Here is a 23,285-nt window from a genome sequence, read left to right as displayed (position 1 = left end):
GGCGGGGAAGAGAGCCGTCGCCAGCTCACATGTCAGCCCAGCATTCAGCAGCGCGTTGTCGCTGCTCGCGCCCGCCATCCAGATCGCGGATGCCGCGCAAAGCCAGAGCCTAACGGCCTGAGAGGCTTTGTGGTGCAGCCACAGCGCTGCTTACTGGAGCTGGTGGCGCTGGCCCCGCGCAAGCCTCACCATAGCAGGCGTCTTGTCTTCGCCGCCATTCAGACCTTTTTAGTGTGCACATTCGCATCGAGGTCTCTCCTGTCTCTCTGGCTGATGGTACAGTACTCGAGACTGCCCGGGGACATGGCATGTCATTGGTGGACATAGCATCACAGGCGAACACGCACAGCTGGTAAGACAAACGCCGGAGATAATATTCACAATATCAACCGTTCCTTTTCGACTATGTACAGATGAGCTTTCCTCGCCGCCAGCTTCTTTCTCCTCCAAGTCCTCTAGATCGTGCCGAAGCTCCAGGACGACTCCCAGTGGTACTTTTGGCCGGGACCAAAGATCTGCTTGTTAAGGCGACCCCATTCAGGACTGCGACAGTTGTTAGCGATTATTCCTCCAAGTGCCCTCAAAGTCTTACTGGTTGATGCCATCAACGTAGTCCTGGGCCTCAATAGCAATGCAGCCATCGCGCGGGATGAACTTGTCCTTGTCTCCCTTCTTGCCCTGCGTGCTCTTGAACTCGCTCTTTCCGTCGTTCCAGTTGCACGTGTACAAGACAAGCGCGTCCTGGTTGGTGCGCAGATCGGCCTTGATGCCACTCCATTTGCTGCTCAGAGTGAGGGCGACATCGCTCTTGTCCCGGTCAAGGTCGAGAGCCCAGTTGCCGTTGTACCCGTGGCAGCCACCACCGCAGTGGTCTTCAAAGTCGGAATTGCCAGATGCAAATCCGAGCTGGTGCGGAGCGGTCCAGAAGTCGTCAATGGAGTTCTTTGAGACGTTGGCGATGACGCCCGTGGGCAACGCGTTCGCATCCGCCTTCATCACCCGCTTAGCCGAAGGCGCGTAGAGAGTGTGATTCCAGATAGTCCTGGTATCAGGGTCCGCGAACCCATCGAGCTGGTAGTAGGTGTGCTGCGTGAGCATGATGGGCGTCTTAGCGTCCGGAGAGATGGCATCCATCGTGATCGTCCATTTGTTCTTGGATACCGCATAGGTCACGGTGGCCTCAACATGGCCGGGCATACCAGTTGAATTCGCAGGATCATAGATGGAGAATGTAATAGAGCTGTTGGTGACATCCGTCACGTTCCATGTCCTATAGGACCAGTTGTTCGGGCCGCTATGGAGCGTGTTTGGCCCATCGTTGAGCGTCGTGTGGTATGTGACGCCGTCGATCGTAAACGTGCCCTTTCCGATGCGGTTGGCATATCGGCCAGGCACTGCGTTGTAGACTGGATGCCCAGGATCGACAGCTAAACATTGGTGAGCTAGTAAACTTCATCAACTGGAATCGAACCATACGATAGTAGGAGGTATTATCGTAACCTAGTACAATATCACGCTCGACGCCATCTTTGTCTGTCCGCCGTTAGCTGTGAGCAATGGCTCGGATGCTATTAATCTACCCTTCACGAAGAGGTTGGTCAGGGTTGCAGCATACGGGATGAACTGCGCGATGGTTAGTACATGATGGCACCATGGTTGAAGTGCGTCAATGCATGAAGTCATGAGCTCTCAAATAAAAGGATAGACAACCGCGTGACGAGGAACTGTGGCAGGTAGGATTGACAAAGGAAATGCTAAGCACCTGAGCCTTGATTCCAGGAGCCGTAAGTGTGTACTTTCCATCCGCGTCCGGAGCCGGTGCTCTTCGGATAGCAGCTGCCGAAGCTGCAGCGGCGAAGAAGGCGCAAGAAGAGTACCTCATTGTTGATCCGACACGAAGATTCCTGGGTGTATGAAAGAACGGAAAGCTGGCCCAAAGGAGCGGCTCAGCGAAACCTACTTATACGTCTCCCAAAAACTGCAGCTGCATCCGTCAGGGACCAGATCCATTTCTCCAACTACTCCATATTTGATTCGCTCTATAAGCTGGGGAAACAGAGTAGTTTTCCGTGGATTGCAATATGAAGTTAATATGCATGAAATTTACCCCGGTATTCCCAGGGACCAGCTGAGGTGACAGGACGCTTTCTGAGCTGTGTTTGGTCCATCTGGCGCGGACACATAGTCGACAAGTGAAGTGAACGGAAGTGTTTCGAGATTGAAGAAGCGTGGAGTGGAGGATGGTTCATGCCGAAGCCGGGTGGTGTTCCCCTTAGCCCGGCACGTGCTGGTAATAGGCTAGCCCCGATCTGGCTGCCCCACAACGACACAGCCTTACGCTGGAGGCGATGATCCTTCGCACTTTGTTGAACGAGGCAACAACGTACGCACTTTCGCCACTACCTATGGATGCTTATCCACACCCCGCTGTTCTTCCATGCCGTGTTTCCCGTGGTATACCACCGTCACGCAGAGCGTTGCCTTTTAAAATTTCGATCGCTATTGTCCATTTCCGGGAACTGACATAGCCAGCACGCTTCACGATGGGGATATGTCCCACGTGTCAAGGCGTGGATTTTGACAATCTCCCACCACTACCCGCTCACTACGAGGGTTATCACTCTGCGTGGAAGAAGGATAGCGGTCTCATCGGCTTCCTTAGTTTGCGGCTGAGTGAAGCCATTAAGGCTGGAAAAGACGTAGATGCGGGGGAATTTAGCCAACAGTTGGGGGTGGCGCACCATCAATCAATTGACGAGCTTAGAGCCGCTGCCGAGTACTGTCCAATCTGTCGTCTCATTGAGCGGGGCGTATCCCAAGATTTAGCCGCACGCGCTGAAGCTGCAAAGGACGAGGTCTTTGTCTATTACCAGAAGAAGAGGGATAAGAAAGGTCCGGATCATCGCTTGTGGTTGACGAGGAGACGAGATGATTGCGATGGATTCATGGTTGTTTCTTCCGAGACCAACGACTTGAGAGAGGTATGGCTTCTAGCTGCCATCGGCTTCTGCGTGGAAGGTAAGGTGTTATCTTCTACAGCGCACGATTTGGCTGACGCCCAGGGTTCAAGACGATGATCCGCTGAGCACCTCTATTCCGGGCCGAGTGATCCAGGAAGACTCTGCGTCTAGAACCATTCTAGCGAGAGCATCCCAGTTCGTGCACGAATGCAATGCGCAACATGCAGGCACGAGATGCATTGCAGGCGAAGTGGAGTTGCCCTCGCGAGTACTCGATGTGGAGTATGGTTCGTCTCCGAGCAGGTTAAGGCTGTTCGAACCGGAAGGAACGCTTGGGAAGTATATCGCTCTGAGCCATAGATGGGGAGACGAGCGTCCCTTCGCTACCACCCGCTCCAATCTGGGGCCGTACAAAGCACAGGGAATCAATGTTGAGAATCTCCCCAAGACATTCCAGGATGCTGTCGTTATGGCACGCAGATTGGGTATCCGATATTTATGGATTGACGCATTATGGTGAGTCGCATTCCCCCTCCGAGGGCAGTCTCCATCCCATTTCCATCCTCTGAGGCCTCTGTTCATGTGCCCAGCTGACATCGAAGAGTATTTGTCAGGATGACGGCCCCGAATGGGAGAGAGAGTCTGCTAAGATGGCTGTAATCTACTCTCACGCCTACTTGGTCCTCGCTGCTACGGGGTCGGAGCGGGATAGTGGAGGCATATTCAACCAGCGATCGCCCCCTGATTACGAAGGGGTTGAGCACAGTAAGAATGGTGCGCGTGGGACATTGAAGGCCTTCCTGATCCCCAAACGATGGGCCGCGCGCCCCGATGGGTATTGCATGCTGAATGAGGAGCCTCTGTCAGAACGAGGATGGGCCCTTCAGGAACGCCTTCTTGCCTCCAGAACCCTCCATTTCGGATCGACCCAAATGTTCTTCGAGTGCTACGGCCACTTCCGCAGTGAGGACGGCTTCAGGATGCGGGGCCGTCTCAATAGCATCCATAACGACCCTCACCAACACTACCCGCTCGCGGACCCGGACTCGTCTTTGCGAAGTTCTCTGTATCGCGGCTCCGAGCTTTGGTATCAGGCTCTGTACTTCTATTATCCTAGGAAGTTGACTAAGAGCTCGGATAAGCTTCCGGCGCTTTCTGGGATAGCGAGAATTGTTGAAGAGCAAACGGGCGACAAGTACGTTGCGGGGCTCTGGCACTCCACGCTCATAGAAGGCCTCATCTGGCAGGCAGCAGGCACGCACCGGAACGCGACGAGCGCTCCGCCCGGCTACCGTGCCCCGTCCTGGTCGTGGGCCTCCATAGATGGACCCTTCGGCAATCTGGGACTTGGCCGAGATCCTATCTACAAGGGCGCAGAGTGGGTGGATATTGCTACCGTAATTGATGTCCACATTGAGCTCAAAGGCGAGAACCCGTATGGCGAAGTCGCATCTGGCTGGCTCAAGATCAAGGCGCCAATTGAACCGCTTGCGCCCAGCGAAGAGAAGGAACCGGACTGGGAGACGGTGCCTCACAAGAGAGCCCTTAGAATGAAGACAAGGGCAGGAAAGACGTTTGGAACGTACAGTATGCTGGATACACTGGATGATGAGTCGGCTTCGCAGCTGACTCTCTTTGCACTGGTCTTGGTTTTCATGGATGGAAAGGAGGGGCGTACGTACCAGGCCATCGTGGTCACACCGGTCGAAGGGCAAGATGGCTATTACCGGCGCGTTGGGAAGATGATCATGGATGACGAGTCTCTAGGCAAGTGCGCTTGGATGGAGTCCGGCGCGTCTTTGCCCACAGTCACGCTGTTGTAGACCATTCGCCTCTCTGAGACCATGGGCAGTTCTCGTGCCATCCCTGGGGGGTTTTCGCATCTGAAGGCACACATCGCATGATTGAAGAAATTCAGAAAGATATACGCGTCGTGTGCCAGGTGGGGTGATTGCTCGGATTGTCCAGCTGGGTCGTGGTTGCCTGGAAGATTGATGAAAGGAGCTAGCGCTCCCCAGGCCCGAGTTCGGCTTTAGGCAGCCATACCCTTTTTCTTTCATCATCCTCATGTGAACCCTCAACGCGATCGTCCTACCCTACATACCCACTAGTTCTAGCGCGCCGATGCCCTAAGTCGACATAAGACGGACGATATGGGAGTGATCGAATTCCTTTGCGACCGACGATTCCACCAAAGTTACGTCCTTCCGCCAAACCCCGAGACAGGCAGGCGCACGCCATGCCGCATCTCGTACGCTGATTATGGAGATCCGAACAGCGACGCGGTTGTGCTATTCTGCGGCGCGCTGATGGGAATGCGGCTTTGCTACTCGCCACTTGACCAGCTGGCAAAGGCATACAACATCCGAATCATTCACCCAGACAGACCTGGGGTCGGCGGCAGTGATCCCGTTGAATTGCATGAACGTATATCCATGTGGCTCGGTCAGTTCTACTCATCTTCAAGTATTCCGACGAGTGGCAACTCACACTGCGCAGAAATGGTTCCGCGGCTTCTCTCACACCTCAATATCTCACACGTCTCAATAGCAAGCCATAGCGGTGGTGCCATCTACGCTCTCAACACGATGCTTATGTATCCGAACCTGCTACATCCGCAGAATCCGTATGTCTGCTTCTTTGCCCCCTGGGTCCACCACTCGCATTCCAAGGTCAAGCAGCTGAGGGCGACAGAACTGCTGCCGGCGCCACTGATTGGAAGATTCGCCTCTCTAGCGCGCTTCGTCAATGATAATGTCGTACCCTTGGCTGGAATGAGCAGCGGTTTCCTTCAAGGGCTTAAAGGGACGTTGAACCAGTCAACTCCTGCACCTGCACCGGTACCGCTTACACCGTTCACAACAACGCTCTCCAGGACGGATTCAATTGCATCACGGGGTGAACACCCAGGCCTTGCTTTGAACGATCCAGACGTGGTCGAGGAGTTGCGCAAAGAGATCCTGGCATACCTCTTCGCGGAGTGCATGGATGGTATCTCCGCCGATGCGCAACTATTCCTGAAGAAACCCCACACTCTCTCTTGGTGCTCGCCCAGCATGCTCTGGTCAGACACGGACGACTTCGTGCTACTGCTGTCTAAACTTATTAGCGAAGAAGGGACTGGCAAGGAAAGCAGAACCTGGACTATCGACGCCTTCCACGCCGAAGACGACAACATGATTGGAGAAAAGGGCAAACAATGGTTCGACAACTGCTGGCAGCCTGAAAAGCCTTCCACCGCCAGCGCCCACAGCACAGAAACCCCGCCAGTCCGCTACGAATTCAGAAGCAAGGTTGTCAAAGGGACGGATCACAACTACTTGATGGATCCTGCTTTCGGCGTTTCCGAAGTCTGGTTGGAGAGGGTACGTGCATCATGGGACGCATCCTAGCATCTCTTGACTTTGACTGTCAAGTCACTTCTGAAGGTTTTCAGCAGATATAGACAGCGAGGGGGGTTGAGTCGTTTTCCCTTGAATTCTAGAGCTTTGCTAATGTGTTCACTGCGTTTGCAGGTCAGGGCATCCTTCCCCTTTCCGGAAGAGGTTTGATCTCTGCTCCCTCTTCGCAATATTGGCACGGAAAGTAGATGCTAATGGGCTTTACAATGGCAGGCTGTTCAAGATGATACTTCGTCTATGTCCACCAGACCCATTGGGGAGGCGAAGAAGAAGCCGCACTTCACGGCCCTCGTCAGCAGAGCAAGACGCGTCGTCCACGGATTATCGCGGAGAGCAATGCCGAGGTCTAAGCTGGCGCGAATATTGGTCCCGGGGTCAACGGACACGTGCGCTTCCACAGACGAAGACGTGTCCTCGGATAGCAGAAGAACGTAGTTGGCGTATTGGCAGTGGCGGAAATGGCTTCACATGCCAAGGTATTGATACCAAAACAAGTGGATAGGGCATTTTCTCACTTGAAGTCTTGTTGAAGGGAACCTAAGAATGCTTTATCGCTCCCTTCGCATTTTGACATGCGTCCCTGAAACGCACTAGGCCCCTTTTCGGTGGGCATGTTCACCCACGTTTCCCCATTGCGGCGTCCTCCGCTCGGGCGCGTGTTACGGACGTGACAGGAGGGACCGCCATGCAACTTCTTCGTTATCGCGTCTTGCTATCAAATGCAAATCTTGATACTGGACAGCTGAGAAGTATCTCTCATGAGATTGTTGAAGGAGTCGTGGAAATGACAAGGGGTTCAAACGAGGCGCGCACCCCGGAACCGGATCCCGCGTCCTGGCCTGCGGGTTAGGATCCTGGGATGGCTTCGAGGTATAGTTCCACCGCCGATAGGTTCCAGGCACCTTTTCCACAGTTGGATCTCTGGCAACTTCTGCTCGTCAGACGAGGCCACGCCTCTCATAGCGTGCGGACGTGGCTAGAATGTCCTCAACAAACGCCATGCTACGGGTCTCTGCAGCGCAAAAGCCAGCAGAAATTCCCTCCGGAGAGAGGGGTATCGATAGGGAAGAGTGGTCAGATTCCAGATCGGATCAGCTCAGGGGTACGATCCACATGCTCAGCACACGACCGCCGCGCAGCCAGCGCCTCCCTCAGCATCTTTTGGTGGAGAACTGGCAAGATTTGCTGCAGGGAGAAGTGCTCTCGTTGGCAATTGAGACAGACAGATGTGCGGCGGCGCGAAGATTGTCATTTTGGCAGCAGACGGTGACGGCGGCGGCGGCGGCGGGACGCGCAGGGCTGACCCATGATTCGCCGAGCCTGGTGCGCCGGCGGACTTTTAGCGCGTTTCAAAATAGGCTGGCTTGCTGGTTCCTTGCAGCGGCGCCGGGATGGTGAGGCTTGTGGCTCAACCGCGGCGGGCGACCCTGAGAGACGCAGCTTCCTTAAATTCTCTTTGTGCACTTACGCGTTGCCCAACGTCCGCCCTCTTTCACCGCGCCAGGGGAACTCCACACTCGCTTCTTCTTATTTTCTAATTGTGCGACCGAATCGACGGCAGGCCTTCGTTCAATTGCTCTTTGCTACCGCCCTCGTGCTGCGAAACTCAATCCCTGTGCTCGACGCACATTCTTCGACAATCCCTTCCTTTCTACGTTCTGCTCAACTCTCGTTTCAGATCGCACCATTACGACACGCGTTTGACCGCTGCAGCGAATAACAGGCCCCCGCAGCTCTGCAGAAGGCCTCTCCCTCGCGCCCTTTATGACGAACACCCCGCAGAAGTCTCCCTCCTTTCGTCTCTCGCGTCAGGGTTTCCAGGTACGCATACGCGGAACACATACCGCCGTTTCTTAGTTTGCCGAGGGAGAGGCACGCTGGAGCCCGTCCAAGGGTCTGGTCTTGCTCCACTCCTCTTCAAAGCATTCGCTAATGGTACCGTGACCACAGCCATTGAACAACCCGTACGGCGACAACATGGCGAACAATGCCACCGATAACATCCCACTGCAGACTGTCGTCAGTCACACACCCTCCTACACGCCGACCGTCAAAGAAGAGTCCGAGAAAAGCGGCCTATTCCATCGAGGCAGGAGGCGGGTACAGAAGATCGATTCGCAGGGCAATGCCAATCTCACCGACGCTGTGACCGATGACGACGAGAAGACGGCCCTCAATCGCATGGGCAGGATCTACATGAAGATACTCAACTTCAGCATCATCACCCGCTACATGATCTATGTTGCCCCGCTGGCGCTCATACTGGCGATACCCATCATCCTCGCTGCGACTGGTGTCATCACGGCCAAGATTGGATCTGAGCGAAACGCGAATAATGGCTCAGATCCGCGCCTATTCTTCATTTGGATCGAGATCATCTGGCTGAGCTTCTGGGGATGCAAGATTGTGGCCCATTTCTTACCCCGCATCTTCGAGTTCGCTATCGGCGTAGTGAGTCCCGGAGTCAAGAAGTATGCTCAGCTCATCGGAGCGCTCGAGAAGCCATTGTCCTTCGTCTTCTGGATGATCGTCAACCAAGTTACCTTCCAAGTCCTCATCGTGCGCAACAGGGCAAATAAGCCCAACTGGATGTCAAAAGTCGGATCTGTGCTGCTAGCGCTGCTCGTATGCACCTGCATCATCCTCGCCGAACGGCTCTTGATCCAGTTGATCAGCATAAGCTACCACCGGAAGCAATTCGATGGGAAGATCAAAGAGTCGAAACGCAACATCTTCCTCCTTGGCCTACTGTACGATGCGTCCAGGGCTCTGTTCCCAGCTTACTGCAACGAGTTTGCCGAGGAAGACTATATCATCCAGGATGGCCTCTCATTTGCTTTGGGTAGCAAGAAAAGCACCATGGCACACAAGCGATCCGGCTCTAAGACTCCGATGCGGCTTATCGCCGATGTAGGTCGCGTTGGAGATAAAGTCGCGTCTGGTAAGTGTGCCCGCGTTGAAGTATTCCCGTGGCTGCTCTAACAGAAGATAGCATTTGGGACTGTTGCGCAGGAGATGACCGGCAAGAAGGTCTTTGATCCTAACTCGGCCCACTCTATCGTGCTGGAAGCCCTCGAAAACAACAAATCAGCTGAAGCTCTGGCTCGTCGTATATGGATGTCATTCGTTGTTGAGGTACGTATTCAATTCTAGATCGCCACTCTGGAGCCCCTCAGCAGGGTTAGTGCAAACTAACATGTTTACAGGGTAAGAACGCCCTGTATCAGGAGGACCTCGTTGAGGTAATGGGCGCCGGCCGGCCAAAGGACGCTGAGGAATGCTTTGGAGCGCTCGACCGTGATGGCAACGGCGACATCAGTCTAGAGGAGATGATCCTCACCGTCACTGAATTCGGCCGAGAGCGGAAGTCCATCGCCTCCAGCATGCACGATGTCGACCAAGCTATCAACGCCCTCGACGGACTCCTCTTCGCCATTGTGTTCATAGTCTGCATCTTCGTCATCATTGCTTTCCTCAGCCCTAGCTTCGTCGGTACGCTCGCGACCTCTGCTACCGCCCTGCTCTCGCTGTCCTTCGTCTTCGCCGCGACCTGCCAGGAAGTCCTCGGTTCCTGCATCTTCCTGTTCGTCAAGCACCCCTACGATATCGGTGACCGTGTCGACATCGCCACGGATCAGCTCACAGTTGAGCACATCTCGCTCCTCTACACAGTCTTCAAGCGGATTAACAACGGCAAGATCGTGCAAACGCCCAACATCGTCCTCAACAATCTCTGGGTCGAGAACATTACTCGTAGCAAAGCCATGAGGGAACAGGTCTCCATTTTCTGCGCATTCGACACGCCATTTGAGGATATCAACGCTCTGAAACAGGAAATGATGGCCTTTGTTCGTGATCCCCAGAACAGCCGCGATTTCCATCAGGATATTGAGGTCGAGGTCGTCAGTATTGCGGAAATGAACAAGCTCGAGCTACGAGTAGAGATCCGACATAAGAGCAACTGGTCCAACGAGAACCTCCGCGCCGCCCGACGCTCCAAGTTCATGTGTGCTCTCGTTGTGGCCCTCCGTAGGGTTCCCATTGCTGGTCCAGGAGGGAGCGACGCCGCTTTAGGCGATGCCAACAAGCCGTCATGGTCGGTGGCCATCTCTCCTTCGGATGCTATTGCAGCTAGGGAGAAGTATCTTGCCGACAAGGATGCCTCGCGACTGTATCCTACGAAGAAGAAGCCAGAGGATGACGAGGATAGGGGCAAATCGACTGACACCGACTATCTTGGTCATGGTTCCGAAGGCCACGCAATCAATGCCTTGAACAACCGCAAGCCAGGGGTTGACACAGTCCGCGATGACACCTGGCTTGCTCGTGACGATGCTAGCACTATCGGTCGCCCGAGCACGGATGCACGTCCGGATCTAGACGAAGTGCGTGGTCTTCTCCACAAGGCCAGCAGCGGCGGACGACGAAAAGGCGGTGCCACTCTCACTCCTGTTACTAGCACGGAACCTCGTCAGGGCATGCCTCCTATTCCAATTCCTGTAAACCCGTCCCCGCAGGCCTCCAACTTCGGTAACCCGTATGCTCCGATACCCCCATCGGCTCCTCGCGCTCCGACTTCTCCGTCATCAGTATCGACCGGGCACATTGAAGAGTTCCAGTACCAAATGATGATGCCTCCACCGCGCAACCAAAGTCGCCCAGGCGCGCCCCCGACCTCGGCGCCGCCTCCTCTTCCGCAAGGTTCTGGCGCGCTCAGGCCGAGCCCTTCGACAAGGTCTAACAATCCTTACCGATCTGGAGAGACATCGCCTGAGCATCAGCACCCGTACAGGCCGTGAGTGCTACGAGCGGGCATGTATTTTACATGCCCGAGACGATGATGGTAATGAATTTCTTTACTAGCATTAGACTTGTCCTTGCGGGGCGGGACCGGGCAGCGTGCACTGGGTTCCGAGGGACTTTAGGATGTATGGCACCTATATCCGAATGTATATACAATCTTGGTGGCTACCTCGATCTGGTCGAAGAGACCAGTATGTTGAGTAGCAGCTCTTGCTTTCCCTGTGGCGCGAGACTGGCGAAAGACGGATGAATCAAACATTCCTTCAAATCCCGCGCCTCTGTCCAATTTTCGGTTTTATGTATGCCTGAAAAGCTTCGCTTGGCCTGTCGTGCCTTATGGGGCTGGAGTGGAAACTGCGATATCTGTGAGCCCTGCCAAGAAATGATCTGCACGCAGGGCTGAACGGTGACACTCGCCGACTGACGTTCTCACCACCAAAAGATTCCCCCCGCGACCAATGTGGTGACAATGGCCGACGAGATGCAAATCAACCCCCAACGCGCCAAAATACTCGCGGAGAACCTAGCAAGCATAATATCACGCATCAATGCAGCGAACAAGTCCGGAAAGCAGGTGCCCCTCCCCCGCCATTTGCCTATCCCACTACTCTAGCTAACAGAGCTCAGGTCCGCCTCATAGCCGTCTCCAAGCTCAAGCCCGCAACCGACATCCTCGCCCTCCACCAGCTCCCGCAACCTCTGCACACGCACTTCGGCGAAAACTACGTCCAAGAGCTCGTCGAGAAATCGAAGCTCCTCCCGCGCTCGATCCGATGGCACTTCATCGGCGGCCTGCAGTCGAATAAATGCAAGCAGCTCGCCGAGCAGATACCGAACCTCTGGTGCGTGAGCAGCGTCGACAGCACCAAGAAAGCGGACGGCCTGGAAAAGGGGCGAAAAGTACTCATACAAGCAAATCCGGACGTCGGGCCGCTACGCGTAATGGTGCAAGTCAACACCAGCGGGGAGGAGGCCAAGTCGGGCGTTGAGCCTGCGGATGCGCTGGCCCTCTGCAAGTACATTGTGGAAAAGTGTCCGAGTTTGCAGCTCACGGGGCTGATGACGATTGGGGCGATTGCGAGGAGTCGGGCGACGACGCCGGAGAATGAGAATGAGGACTTTATGTGTCTTCGGGAGGCGAGGGATAAGGTTGCGGAGGGGTTAGGGTGGGAGACAGAGAGGCTGGAGTTGAGTATGGGGATGAGTGCGGATTTTGAGGGGGCGATTGCAATGGGGAGTGATGAGGTTAGGGTGGGGAGTGATATCTTTGGGGAGAGGCCGGCGAAGAAGGATGCTGTGGTTGTGGAGAAGGGGTGAGCGGTGTGGATTAGCATGGGGGTGTGGGATGGAGAGGGTGAGGTGGTTTTGGGGTCTGGAGGGGCTTGAAGTCACTTTCCTTCTCAAGGAATATCCACTTCTTCTGTTTTTCACCTTCACTCACCCCATTTCACTTGTCTCGCAACCCCGGTTGGCACGCTATGACGTGTTCCGCGCGCCTTCCCTATCTCGACGTCCAAAATCTCAACTGCTCCCCCCCTTCATTTCCGCAACACCAACGTCGCCGGACGCGCATTGAAAATTCAACGCAAGATGAGGTACAGATCCAGAGCATTCGGCGAGGTATCTAATGCTGACTTCATGGTAGTGGCTATCATCCATACAAGGACGGGAGCCGTCCGCACGGTGGCTCGAGCCAGCATGCAAATTCCGAGAATCAACAAGGACTCCAAACCGGCACTGCCTTACCCAACACCGTTTCGTCTCCGAATACTCATTCTACAAGTAACCCTTTCGCTGGACTTGGCATCACTGGGCTTGGGAGCGGGGGCTTCGGAACCTCTGGGCGCACAAGAGGAGGTTTCGGCCTTTTCTCTAGCACTCTGCAGGCCTTTCAGACACCCAATCAACCTGCAACTGGAGTGGTTCAGCCTGGGAGTAACACAAACACGTCTTTGTTCGGCGGTAGCCAGAGTGGCGTATTCTCTCCGGGGCCCGCTGTCATTCCTCAACCGCACGCCACTGCTAGCGCCCCTTCCAGTCCCATGGCACCGCATACGACAGTTGCTAGCGGCGCATTTGGTGGTAAGTCTTCTATTGCCCTCCAGCAGTCTACCAGGGCAACCGCGCCTAGAAACGCTGACACTATGGAAGACGGGACTTGGAGTCCGTTCGCCGTAGCGGCAACTAGTCGGTTCGCGAACATTGGAACGGACAATCTCTGTTCCCCGCCATACATGGTGGAGCTAGATCGCGCGACTTCTATTCCTCCTACGAAACAAGCTTACCAGACCATTACCTTCGTGGACAGATTCCAGACGTTCAGCCTGGAAGAATTGAGGGTGGCCGACTATGCTCGCAGAGTAGGCACATCGGGACGCTCAACCTCTGCTCCGGGCACGGTGGAATCTGGCCAAGTACGCAGCAATTCGGGGTACGCAGACGAGCGGCCGCGGAATTGTCTACCCTTGTAAGCACGGACCCCTCCCGTTAGATTCGACGCTGACTTTACTAGGCTAAGGGGCCCTGGTATTGAAGTGGTTGTCGGTGCGGATTGTTCAACCTTTGGTGATCCACTCGTACAACAGACCTGGTCTCTTCCACAGGCCCTCTTGTCTCATCATTCTCCTTTCCTAAAGGCCGCCTGCACCCACAACTTCAAAGAACGCGAGGAAAAACGAATCACTCTTCCCACCGATGACCCCAAGATATTCGCACTCTTCGTCGAGTGGATATACTACGGCGAATACACGATACCACTGAGCACTGGGGCTGTCGGCGGTCACACCAATATGGACGCTGAAGCCTGGGTACTTGGCGATAAGTTAATGTCAACTGCATTCAAGAACTACGCGATGGACCGTCTGTACTCGCGTCACGGCTCGCAGTTCTTCAGTACGGTAGTGATGCCTGAAGATGTCGCATACGCATGCAACAACAGCCAAGCTGGTTCCCCTATCCGTCAGCTTTTCTTCGATATCGTCTCGACGCACTTCTCGGAGCCTACGCGCGTCGCCGGTTCCGCGGAGGAGTGGGACAAGGTGCTCCTAGATCATGATGACGCTCGGACGTACCTTCTTCGAGGGTTCCGGCTCGAGTCCGGCCAGCGTAAATTCGTTAAGAGCAAGGAGGCTTACATGGAGGAGGAGTTGGGACACTCCGTTCCCCCGGTGAAAAGCGAAGGTACGAAGTGATAGGCAAGCTGGAGACCGCGTGATTGTTCTCGATAGTCTTCATCTTACCTCTAGGAGGACGACGAGGGAAGGTAGCCAGCTGCCCCTGCGGAATGGCGAGAATGGCTGGCGCATAGCTGTAGCCATGGTTGTTGCATACCATGTAGTAGTTTTCGGGAAGGGTACCTTCGGGCGGTATAAATCCCCGTAAGCATCCGCATGAAGATATGATGGCGCTAGGTGCTCTGTTCTCCGTGTGAATGCATGTCGGAGCAACGTGACGCAATGACCGCCCGGCGGGACATCGCCAGCGCGCAGGCGCAGCGGACACCTGGGCATCCACTCAGCGCAGGCGCAAACATCCCCAAGACAGCCAAGCATTCGCGTGGCATTGGCGTGCGCTCCCCGCGAGTGCTGTTGCCCAGAAAGTGTTTGCCGTTCGTTTGGGCCTCCGCTGCCTGCAGGCGCGACATGGCATCAAGCCAAGCTGCGGGACCCCAGATCTGGATGCGACTGCGTTTCCTGGCCCTCACTTCATAACTGCGCGACTCCCAGCTCAGACAACCCGCGAGCTCCCTCTCCGGCCAACTTCGCGGCAGCCCCTCAGCATCGATTCGACCGCCCGCATCAACCCCCGCGCCAAGGCGTACGTTCGACGAGCACAGCAGTGCCAGTCGCCTGTGAGGACGCACGTTTCACGCAAGGATTGCGCAAGCGGACCGCTCTGGCATTGTATTCGCCTGCGGTTGGGCTCACCAGACGCCCTGGTGCCCACAGAGTCGTCTTCATACCAGGATGAGCGTCTCTCCCACGGCACGCGCTTCACCGCCCCGCCAAACAGTGAGCCCGCTGCTGTTGCCAGCGGTCGGAGCAGACACCGAGGACCCGACACGTCGCCCGTCCATACAGTTTCTGCCGCACTCTAATGCTGCGCTCCCGACAGGAAGTCCAAAGCGAACCCGCGGCAAGCGCAGGATCTCCTCTCCTCCCCCACCTCCGTAAGTATTGGCTCGTCATATGCACGCCCTCAAGCACCCCTCAGCATAAAGACACGTTCCTCCACGTTCCTCCCCTCTGCCTTGCCATTTGTGCAATTGCCCTCTTTACCCCACGCACCTTATGGCGGGCAATCATGACGGAGTATGCCTCACAGGTTGCGGGTGGCGCCCGGAGCGAGCACGAGGCTTGGTTGCCTTCTCATGTTCCTCACAGTTGCCCTCGACAGCTTAGAGCCAATACTAACTAGCGACGTCTAGCGTATTCCAACCGCGCGTGTCCTTCGATACCTTCGACAAGCCGGCCGACTTCATCGAGGAGAACTCGTTCACACTGATAGCGAAGCATAAAGACTACGAGTACACGAAGCGCTCGCGAACGTTCCTCTGCGGCGTCGATAACAACGATTACTCGGACTATGCATTGCAATGGCTGATTGACGAGCTTGTGGACGACGGCGACGAGATCGTCTGCCTGAGGGTCGTTGACAAGGATGATACCATGGCTGGGGATAGGAGCGTGGAAAAGGGACACTACCGCTCAGAGGCAGACGATCTGATGAAGGCTATACAACAAAAGAACCATGAGAACAAGGCGATCAACTTGATCTTGGAATTCGCGGTTGGAAAGGTCAACAAAGTGATTGACGAAATGGTGAGCCCCCACAAGAGCTTTCGTCTACGAGTTTCTGACATCGGCACAGATCAATCTGTACGAACCTGCAATCCTGGTCGTCGGAACTAGGGGCAGAAGTCTGGGCGGCTTTCAAGGCTTGCTTCCAGGATCGGTATCAAAGTACTGCTTGCAACATTCGCCCGTCCCCGTCATCGTTGTCCGCCCGTCATCCAAGCGTGACAAAGCAAGGTCAAAACGTGCTTTGGATCCCAATCGGCACGCGTATAAGGACCTTTTGCAGAAGAGTGGCCACATCCTGAACACTGGTAGTCGCGAGTTCATTGCAGAAGAATCTCAGCCCGCCTCTGACGATGAAGCTGCAGCGGTCGCAGCCGCAATTGGCTACAAGCCTTCAGCCGGCGCCAGTCCGCTAGCAACTGCCCAGACGACTCCAGCAGAAGCAGAAACCGAGACTGTTGCTAGCAGCAATGCAGCTTTGACCACCACCCTGGACGACCTACGAAGCCCTGGCGTTGTCATGAAAAGCCCGGAGTTGGGCAATCTTGATAGCCCCGATATAAGCGATTCAAGCAGCAGTGATGAGGAAGGAGGCGTGCCGACTGGTGCGGAGACGGCAGAGTCGGGCGCGGCTGATGCGAAGGGTACAGAACCAGGCGCGGCTACTGCGGAACCCACCATCCAGGCTGAAGCGGAACCCAAGGAAACAGAGTCGCTGCCAAGCATAGGAAAGAGCCCGGAAGCAACGTAGCATCGGTGAGCGTTCTCGTCACCTATCATAACGGGTCACGAGGATCACACCATCCCTAACGCGCGCTCCATCCGGACACGAATGCTCATTATAGCGACCTAGTTCAGGTCAGGAGAGTAATATTATTCGACCGATTCCTCCTAGAGGTCGGTCATGGGACCACTCCAAATGTGAGGATTGGATCTCTCAGGATCCTGCGGCGTAGTACGAAGAATCGACGGCTGAATTGGGACACACTGGATAGCTAGAATACCTTAGGTAGCAACCGCATGACTTAGTCGATATCGATTGACATACCCTCAATTCTATAGGCTTACTATGGTGCTATTTTCGGTGAGGTGTGGTCCACTGTAGTAGCTGCGAAGAAGTGAACATGGCTCAATTGACTATTTGAAGGCCTCAGGCGACGCGCCAGCAAACGCTATGGGGAAGGTCCAACGTGTCGTGTAGAATTGCCTGGCCGAGACGCTAACCCCTGCGCAGATCTGCATTGGCCCTGGATGACGTTTGAGAACAACGTGGGGTGCGTGCTTGGCAAGGCAGCCCGAAACGCATTCCGCGTGGTCTTCTGTCGAGTTGTCATTCTAATCCATCCATCACACCCGTCATTTGTCTCCTCAGGCATTGTCATGGTTCATCAAAGCGACACTCATGCTGAATCGATGGTTAGCGCGCTCCTGAACTACTACCTGGAGAAGTGGCAGTGAAGCAGCAGCTCCCTACAACACCCCAATATCGCAACCGTCCATCTCAGCCCTATGCTTCCTTCCGACGACGATTGCGATGCGTGCGCCCCCGACTGGGCCATCAAACGGAGCCCAACCGCGGTAGCGATCGCCGGCCTTCCTTTCGTGTTCACCTTTCTCATCGTCGCTGTCGCCGTATCGCACAAGCTGTTCCCACTCCTTTCAGGACATGCACATCTTAAACATCATGACGGCCAATTACCCGGCTTCGCATGGCGCGAAAAGACATCCGTACTCAAGAAACTGAAGATAACGGCGCGATCGCTAGCTAGCGCAGCCTTTTCAACGAACATCGCCCTCTCTGCGGTCCTGGTCGAGCTCATCCTATGCGAAATCTCGAATACCGTCAACCCCGCGACACGAACCCTAGCTTTGAAGATTACCCTACCTTCGCTACTCTTCCTCCTCATCATTGCGACGCCTGCGCTGATCATACATTCGGTGATAGCGGACGCGGGATGGGGTTTAGGCGGCGGGCAACGACACCGGAGAATCGCGTGGATATTGGAGGTTTCTGGCCTTGCGCTATGGCTTGGAGGGTTTTGGTATCTTGGGAGGGGACTGTTAGGGACTTATCTGCACGAAGAGTCATATGTTCACGAGCACACCTTCAGCGAAGGCTGCCTCGAGAGAATAGGCGTCATTGGTATAAGTCTGATGGCGTCGCTTGCTGGATTCGCTGCCGTGAGTTCATTATGGCAGACGTTTGGCGTCAAATACCGCCCAGTAAGTTGCTTCTGTTGTAAGTTCGCGGAGTCGTCCTTCTGACGCACTCAGGTCACGGAGTCCGACATTGCTCGAAAGCAAGCCGGCCTCGATGCGACGAACGATATGCTACTGACGAAAGAGAGTCGATTACGCGCCGTACAGCGAAAGCTCTCCGATGGCCCTCAGGAAGGCTTCATGACCCGCGTTGTAGGCAGCATCCGAGGAAATCCGGATGTTCAAGAACGCAACACTCTTCAGCTCGAGATACAGGGACTTGAGGCTATGCGCACTACTCTTCAAAACTCGCTCACAGTCCTACAAAACCGGCGGCATACTCAAATGCGCTCACATACTGCGTATGGCCGACTTCTGAACCTCTTTTCCTTCCTCTTCTCCATTTACTGTTTCTACCGAATCACTGCGACGACGTTTACGACTTTACGCCGCTTCTCTTCACCCAACACCAGCTTCTCGAATACCGATCCAATCAACAACTTCCTCGCGATTTTAGCAAAGCATTGGGATCCTACAATAGACCGCGTTGCATGGAGCCGCACGATATCCTTCCTCCTCTCGGGAATCATGCTTCTTGCATCCTTCAACAGCGTCGTTCAGACCTTCTTCCTCTTTGCACGCGTTCTACCAGGCATCCTCCACCATGCACGCGCTAACTTCGCGCTCCTGATCTCCCAAATTGCGGCGACATATGTCATAAGCTCGGCGCTCCTCCTGCGGAGTAACCTTCCAGTCGAGATGAAGAGTGCAATATCAGACGCACTGGGTGCGCCGCTGGAACCCGCGTTTACGGAGAGGTGGTTCGAAGGGTGGTTTTTGATGGCTAGTGCTTTTACGGCGTTTGGGTTATGGGCCGGGAAGAGGCTCAAAGGCCAGGGGTGGGACGACGATGACGACCTGGGCGATGCAGACGTGGAGATGGGAAAGTTGAATTGAAGTGTATCATTATTGTACGGGAAATGTTAGTATTTGACTAGGTAGCATAGTATATATGAAGTATAAGGGTACCAGAACGATACTTTCAGTGTTCCGATAATCCAGCGTACACGGCCTCGAAGGTCTTCCGGCTGGTGTTTCCCGACACCAACGATCTGGAAGTCGATCCTTCTTGGACATCAACGCTGACCTTAAGTGAAGATACAACTCGGCATGATTGCGACTGCTTGCTGCTGTATCAGCAATATCTGCCAGCCATGAAGGACGCCAAATAGTGCCACTTTGATGAGAACTGACGTCGATGCTGTGCATAGTTGCCCGATCTGAAAGCGCCAAGATTGTTTGGACATGACGTAGTGGTGGGGGCAACTCTCAATGAAAAGCGCGGGGCTGCGCGCTGGGAACCTTCATCGACACTCAAAAGATATCTCGAAAGCACCTGAGAACTTCACTCCCAGACCAATTCAAGTGTAAGTGGGCATTGCCGTCCCCAGAAGCCAGCAAAGCGAAGACTAACAGCACCTACAGAACTTCTCCACCTCACCCAACAAACCGTACGTCTTCCTCGCGCCTTGTGACCCTCTCATTCCCCTTCCAACTGCTTCCATCTCTACCCCCAGCTCTCCTCTAATACAAGGCGCTAGATATACAATGTCCGCACCCAACGCCGGCCGCCAGTCCCCCGATCCCGAGAGGCAGACGGGCGCTCAGCAGCAAGACCCCGTCGCCTCCAACGTCAACGAGCAGGGCGGCGCGCCCTCGCAGGGAAACGCCAAGGAGGCTTCCGACGACCAGAAGGCGAGCCTGTCCTCGAACCCGACGCACCCGCTCGAGAAGTTCGCCGAGGAGAAGACGAGTAAGAAATGATGAGCTCGCTCGTTGCCAGATGGGTACTCGTGGAGGTGGGCGGATGTGCGAGGACTACTGCCTTTTCCGATGGGTCGTGCTAGGTACTTATGAGCTCTGAGCCCTGAAGGGTTGAGATAGCTTTCTGTATTCTGAGAAAAAATGGATGCGGATACGATTGATGACGTTTGCTCGCCGCTGGAGTTGTGCTTGAAGCTTGATGTTTTGAGATGCGAAGTGTGACTGACTGGCTCATAATCAGTCTTGGGAAGATCGAGCAGTGTCCAGGCTGAAGTAATCTAACATTCTTCGTGATGTCGCCGTGGTACTCTTAAGTCCAGAGGTCGCATTCGGAATTGTCCATCTCCGTCCCACCAATCACCCCAGCAGCTCGAGCCAAGTCACCCCTTGGTTTAGCTTACCCCTCAACCCCACCAGGCAAAAAATTTTCGTGCGTCTCGTGCTTGCGCTCGATCATATTCTTGCATTCTGGTCGCGTTGTCGGCTATTATTGCACAGAATATATATTGTTTAATTTCGAAAAATGATATAATCGGGCACTTGGTCTAGGGGTATGATTTTCGCTTCGCATGTCCGCCATGAGTATGTGAAAGGTCGTGGGTTCAATTCCCACAGTGTCCATTCATCTTTTTGTCAAAAGTCTCTTGCCGTCATTCATTTTGCTCATGTCGAGATAGCGGGCAGTACAATTCTTTTTCTTGGCATAAGAACGGTATCCTGCAAATCGGACCTGGGCTCTGGATACATAGAAGCGCAAAAAGAGTGCGGACATCGATGTCTGGCTTAGCAAACTAGTTTCACTGCAGAACGAGAGAAGTGTCTAGAGGAGACGTGATGCAGGCTTAGTCTCGCTCTCACATTTTATCGCTTGCCCCGAGACTTTGTCGTGCTGACGGCTTTGAGGCCGCGTTTTTTCCCAAACAACACCCCTTGGATGCTTGCCTGCGTCCTTGAAGCCTTCACGAGTGGATATACCCTAAGACTCCAACGCCGGCTGCTCTAAAGGGCTCGTAATCGACACAGGAAATATAGGGGCAGCTAGCGTAAAGTATGATCCTACTTCTTGAAGCCGAGAAAGATCGACATACCACAGGGTGCTCGCCTTCGGGTCTCTTGTAAAAGGAGTCTCTAGCGAGAGTTTCGTGGGTCACCGCAACGCTGAGGTCTAGTAGCTCTCCAGAGCAAGTGAAGGTATAATGGACCGGGCATCCCTGATACAGATTTATGCTAACCTGAAGATTAGGACTCTTATAGATACTGTAAAATCCAAACGTAGAAGCTTGAAGCAATTCGGAAAAGCCATGCATTTCGCATCGACGCCACGCTGTCGATGAATGCCCCACGCCTGGTTCTGATGACGCCGGAGCCTACTCAACGCCGCTCAAAAGATACCAAGCCTGGCTTCAATTACGCGCCTATCGGATCATACCTCTGCCGCACAGTTCGCCTCCTCTCCACCTCCGCATCCGGATCCCTTGCTGCCGTCTCAATGATATCCACCTTCGGCTCCTCGAGCGCCATCTCCACTTTCCCGGGCCTCCTACTTCTCAGATTCGTCTTCTGGATAATGGGATAGAAGTACGCCGCCTTCTGCAGCTTAGTACCCCTCAACGGCTCCTCCTCATGCTGCTCAGGGTCATGTATCGCAAGCGCGACCACATCACCATATGTGTTCTCTGGATCGCCAACCTGGTTCTGCGTCTCGTACGTGCGGATGAGCTCGTACTTGAAGTACTTCTTCGCGCGGCCGTCTTCGTCCTGGGTTTCGTCGAAGGGGATCTCCGTGTCGTTGTCGGGATCGTGGGTGGTGAAGTTGCGTTTTATGCCGTGCACTTTCTCTCGGTCAGGAGGGAGGAATAACTCGAAGTCGTAGCGGGGAATTGGTAGAGGTATTGTGGGGTCTTGCTTATGCGCTTCCTGTTCTTGGACATAGAGGTTGTGGTCTTCGACGGTTTGCCCAGCGGGGCGTAGGAGTGCGACGTCGAGACGAGAGTCGTAGGAGGGGTCGTTCGGGTTATTAATCGGCGGTGCCATGAACTTGTATGCCATGTAGGAACCTGTGTCGGGCATGGCATCCCAGTCTGGAAGCAAGGGGTATGTGCCAATGCATGTGAGGTTAGGGTTTACGGGGTGCTTGGGCATCTTCCATGCCTGCCGGTCCTCCGGCACAATTTCTGCAGCGCGTAAGTTGTCCGCGGTGTCAGGGCCGTTGTATGCATCATCCGGGTAGGCGAGGTTGAAGCCTTTCAGGATATGCCTAGCGATGTTGGTAGGATCGTCTTCGGAGATATCAACTTGACGCCGCCGCTTTGTCCGTACGCGCATTGTGTTTGATGAGTTGCTTGACTCAAATTTCGATGCGCCGGTCGTGCTCGAGGTGATGTATTCGGTACGGCGCAAGAACGAAGCACCGGCAGCACTTGCGGTCGCTTTACCAAGGGCGTTAGGTGGTCGCATTAATGCTCGATCTGCAGGGTGCAATGCTGGGGGGTTCGAGAGCGACTGAATTGCTGCAGCAATATGTCAGATATGGAAAGAGTCTGGCTACGGGCCATGCATACCTGATTCATCCCCATCGAAGACGCCAGGGAGACCGACCAGGTCGATCGGCATACCCAGCTCTGCATCTGCTTCAATATTCAGCGGCTGCTCTCGCGCTAGCCGCGATGCAAAGCCCGCTGAGGTGTATTGTCCGCTTGAAAGGCCTGTGTTGGGGATGTCGAGGAGCTTTGGGGGACATGGCGGCGGAGGGAGCGCGTTTGAATATCGTATCCGCGCAATATAGTCTTGACGATAGTCCGGTCGCTGTGACGAGGCCATGATGTCGCAATCGTAGGGACAGTTCGGCCGTGGAAGTTGGGTGCGTTTGCGAGGTTGCTGAAAGAGAGTTGAGAGCTTGGTTCCGACGCGCCGGAAAATCGAATGGCCTTCACTTTGCCAAGGCCGGACATGACTAAGCGTTGCTCTCCTTTCACTTGATTCAGCGTGCAACATGGCAGACACCGGCCTGAATCCTGAGGTTCGATTGGGCTGATAAATTGAGTTGAATATTGATCGCAATACTGGTATAGCTTGCAAAAAGCCGGCTAGGATAGCTTCACCAGAGTGCCAAGAATATATCATCCAAGACAAATTCTCTGCTCATAGGCGATCGTGATTGATATTAGGTGTAGTCTATGAGGCAGTCTTCACTATGTACAGATCCCCTTCCACCCATTACTCAAGGCTTTATGTTGATAGGACTGCCGCCAAACAGCATCTATGCTGTGTGATGTCTAATCCAACGCCAGTTCCACCCC

General features: G+C 54.6%; 10 protein-coding genes and 1 non-coding gene across 11 annotated transcripts; 9 read left to right on the top strand and 2 right to left on the bottom strand.

Moving 5' to 3' along the window:
* Nucleotides 1-340: 340 nt before the first annotated feature.
* BU26DRAFT_103250 (aldose 1-epimeras-like protein) lies at nt 341-1,797 on the bottom strand. Its single transcript, XM_033819304.1, has 4 exons — nt 1,581-1,797; nt 1,477-1,533; nt 593-1,427; nt 341-543 (listed from the first exon to the last, which is right to left on the bottom strand). The coding sequence occupies exons 1-4, from the start codon at nt 1,681-1,683 to the stop codon at nt 456-458; spliced, it is 1,083 nt and encodes a 360-aa protein (XP_033679492.1). The 5' UTR covers nt 1,684-1,797; the 3' UTR covers nt 341-455.
* A 1,419-nt stretch (nt 1,798-3,216) lies between these two features.
* Nucleotides 3,217-4,783, top strand: BU26DRAFT_435409 (HET-domain-containing protein; the record flags this gene model as incomplete). Its single annotated transcript, XM_033824128.1, has 2 exons — nt 3,217-3,476; nt 3,565-4,783. Coding segments are annotated over 2 exons (1,479 nt in total), but the record flags the coding sequence as incomplete, so codon positions are not given.
* A 330-nt stretch (nt 4,784-5,113) lies between these two features.
* BU26DRAFT_435448 (uncharacterized protein) lies at nt 5,114-6,352 on the top strand (the record flags this gene model as incomplete). Its single annotated transcript, XM_033824132.1, has 2 exons — nt 5,114-5,405; nt 5,460-6,352. The coding sequence occupies 2 exons, from the start codon at nt 5,114-5,116 to the stop codon at nt 6,350-6,352; spliced, it is 1,185 nt and encodes a 394-aa protein (XP_033679490.1).
* Nucleotides 6,353-8,338: 1,986 nt separating this feature from the next.
* BU26DRAFT_435340 (uncharacterized protein) lies at nt 8,339-11,160 on the top strand (the record flags this gene model as incomplete). Its single annotated transcript, XM_033824124.1, has 3 exons — nt 8,339-9,302; nt 9,354-9,496; nt 9,568-11,160. 3 exons carry the CDS (start codon nt 8,339-8,341, stop codon nt 11,158-11,160), a joined length of 2,700 nt encoding a protein of 899 aa, XP_033679489.1.
* A 473-nt stretch (nt 11,161-11,633) lies between these two features.
* On the top strand, nt 11,634-12,481 carry BU26DRAFT_434999 (uncharacterized protein; the record flags this gene model as incomplete). The annotated part of the gene is made up of 2 exons (XM_033824104.1): nt 11,634-11,738; nt 11,792-12,481. 2 exons carry the CDS (start codon nt 11,634-11,636, stop codon nt 12,479-12,481), a joined length of 795 nt encoding a protein of 264 aa, XP_033679488.1.
* A 137-nt stretch (nt 12,482-12,618) lies between these two features.
* BU26DRAFT_103303 (uncharacterized protein) lies at nt 12,619-14,581 on the top strand. The gene is made up of 4 exons (XM_033819306.1): nt 12,619-12,759; nt 12,810-13,246; nt 13,316-13,631; nt 13,677-14,581. The coding sequence occupies exons 1-4, from the start codon at nt 12,755-12,757 to the stop codon at nt 14,353-14,355; spliced, it is 1,437 nt and encodes a 478-aa protein (XP_033679487.1). The 5' UTR covers nt 12,619-12,754; the 3' UTR covers nt 14,356-14,581.
* An 84-nt stretch (nt 14,582-14,665) lies between these two features.
* BU26DRAFT_523130 (adenine nucleotide alpha hydrolases-like protein) lies at nt 14,666-17,016 on the top strand. Its single transcript, XM_033829970.1, has 3 exons — nt 14,666-15,332; nt 15,591-15,984; nt 16,034-17,016. The coding sequence occupies exons 1-3, from the start codon at nt 15,130-15,132 to the stop codon at nt 16,712-16,714; spliced, it is 1,278 nt and encodes a 425-aa protein (XP_033679486.1). The 5' UTR covers nt 14,666-15,129; the 3' UTR covers nt 16,715-17,016.
* Nucleotides 17,017-17,304: 288 nt separating this feature from the next.
* BU26DRAFT_492114 (uncharacterized protein) lies at nt 17,305-19,191 on the top strand. Its single transcript, XM_033826103.1, has 2 exons — nt 17,305-18,186; nt 18,238-19,191. Exons 1-2 carry the CDS (start codon nt 17,473-17,475, stop codon nt 19,117-19,119), a joined length of 1,596 nt encoding a protein of 531 aa, XP_033679485.1. The 5' UTR covers nt 17,305-17,472; the 3' UTR covers nt 19,120-19,191.
* A 457-nt stretch (nt 19,192-19,648) lies between these two features.
* On the top strand, nt 19,649-20,248 carry BU26DRAFT_523128 (uncharacterized protein). The gene has a single exon (XM_033829969.1). It carries the CDS (start codon nt 19,771-19,773, stop codon nt 19,984-19,986), a length of 216 nt encoding a protein of 71 aa, XP_033679484.1. The 5' UTR covers nt 19,649-19,770; the 3' UTR covers nt 19,987-20,248.
* Nucleotides 20,249-20,520: 272 nt separating this feature from the next.
* Nucleotides 20,521-20,607, top strand: BU26DRAFT_t51. The gene has a single exon. It is a non-coding gene; the product is annotated as a tRNA-Ala (tRNA).
* Nucleotides 20,608-21,177: 570 nt separating this feature from the next.
* On the bottom strand, nt 21,178-22,874 carry BU26DRAFT_523126 (Paf1-domain-containing protein). The gene is made up of 2 exons (XM_033829968.1): nt 22,548-22,874; nt 21,178-22,496 (listed from the first exon to the last, which is right to left on the bottom strand). The coding sequence occupies exons 1-2, from the start codon at nt 22,804-22,806 to the stop codon at nt 21,394-21,396; spliced, it is 1,362 nt and encodes a 453-aa protein (XP_033679483.1). The 5' UTR covers nt 22,807-22,874; the 3' UTR covers nt 21,178-21,393.
* Between the last annotated feature and the right edge of the window lie 411 nt (nt 22,875-23,285).

Source organism: Trematosphaeria pertusa (assembly GCF_010094035.1).
Source record: "Trematosphaeria pertusa strain CBS 122368 unplaced genomic scaffold BU26scaffold_15, whole genome shotgun sequence".
Taxonomy (NCBI): Eukaryota; Fungi; Ascomycota; class Dothideomycetes; order Pleosporales; family Trematosphaeriaceae; genus Trematosphaeria; species Trematosphaeria pertusa.
The sequence above is the reverse complement of the archived record's forward strand: the minus strand, read 5'-3'. Positions and strand labels throughout refer to the sequence as shown.

Bases quoted from the DNA above. Each gene is read 5' to 3' on its own strand.
- BU26DRAFT_103250 (XM_033819304.1), bottom strand. From the start codon at position 1,683: ATGACTTCATGCATTGACGCACTTCAACCATGGTGCCATCATGTACTA. The intron at 1,534-1,580 runs GTAGATTAATAG...AACGGCGGACAG, and splicing joins GACCAACCTCTTCGTGAAGG to ACAAAGATGGCGTCGAGCGT. The intron at 1,428-1,476 runs GTATGGTTCGAT...ACCAATGTTTAG, and splicing joins CGATAATACCTCCTACTATC to CTGTCGATCCTGGGCATCCA.
- BU26DRAFT_103303 (XM_033819306.1), top strand. The intron at 13,247-13,315 runs GTAAGTCTTCTA...ACACTATGGAAG, and splicing joins TGCTAGCGGCGCATTTGGTG to ACGGGACTTGGAGTCCGTTC. The intron at 13,632-13,676 runs GTAAGCACGGAC...TGACTTTACTAG, and splicing joins CCGCGGAATTGTCTACCCTT to GCTAAGGGGCCCTGGTATTG.
- BU26DRAFT_523130 (XM_033829970.1), top strand. From the start codon at position 15,130: ATGAGCGTCTCTCCCACGGCACGCGCTTCACCGCCCCGCCAAACAGTG. The intron at 15,333-15,590 runs GTAAGTATTGGC...AGCGACGTCTAG, and splicing joins TCCTCTCCTCCCCCACCTCC to CGTATTCCAACCGCGCGTGT. The intron at 15,985-16,033 runs GTGAGCCCCCAC...ACATCGGCACAG, and splicing joins ACAAAGTGATTGACGAAATG to ATCAATCTGTACGAACCTGC.
- BU26DRAFT_492114 (XM_033826103.1), top strand. From the start codon at position 17,473: ATGCTTCCTTCCGACGACGATTGCGATGCGTGCGCCCCCGACTGGGCC. The intron at 18,187-18,237 runs GTAAGTTGCTTC...TGACGCACTCAG, and splicing joins TTGGCGTCAAATACCGCCCA to GTCACGGAGTCCGACATTGC.
- BU26DRAFT_523128 (XM_033829969.1), top strand. From the start codon at position 19,771: ATGTCCGCACCCAACGCCGGCCGCCAGTCCCCCGATCCCGAGAGGCAG.
- BU26DRAFT_523126 (XM_033829968.1), bottom strand. From the start codon at position 22,806: ATGGCCTCGTCACAGCGACCGGACTATCGTCAAGACTATATTGCGCGG. The intron at 22,497-22,547 runs GTATGCATGGCC...ATATTGCTGCAG, and splicing joins CTTCGATGGGGATGAATCAG to CAATTCAGTCGCTCTCGAAC.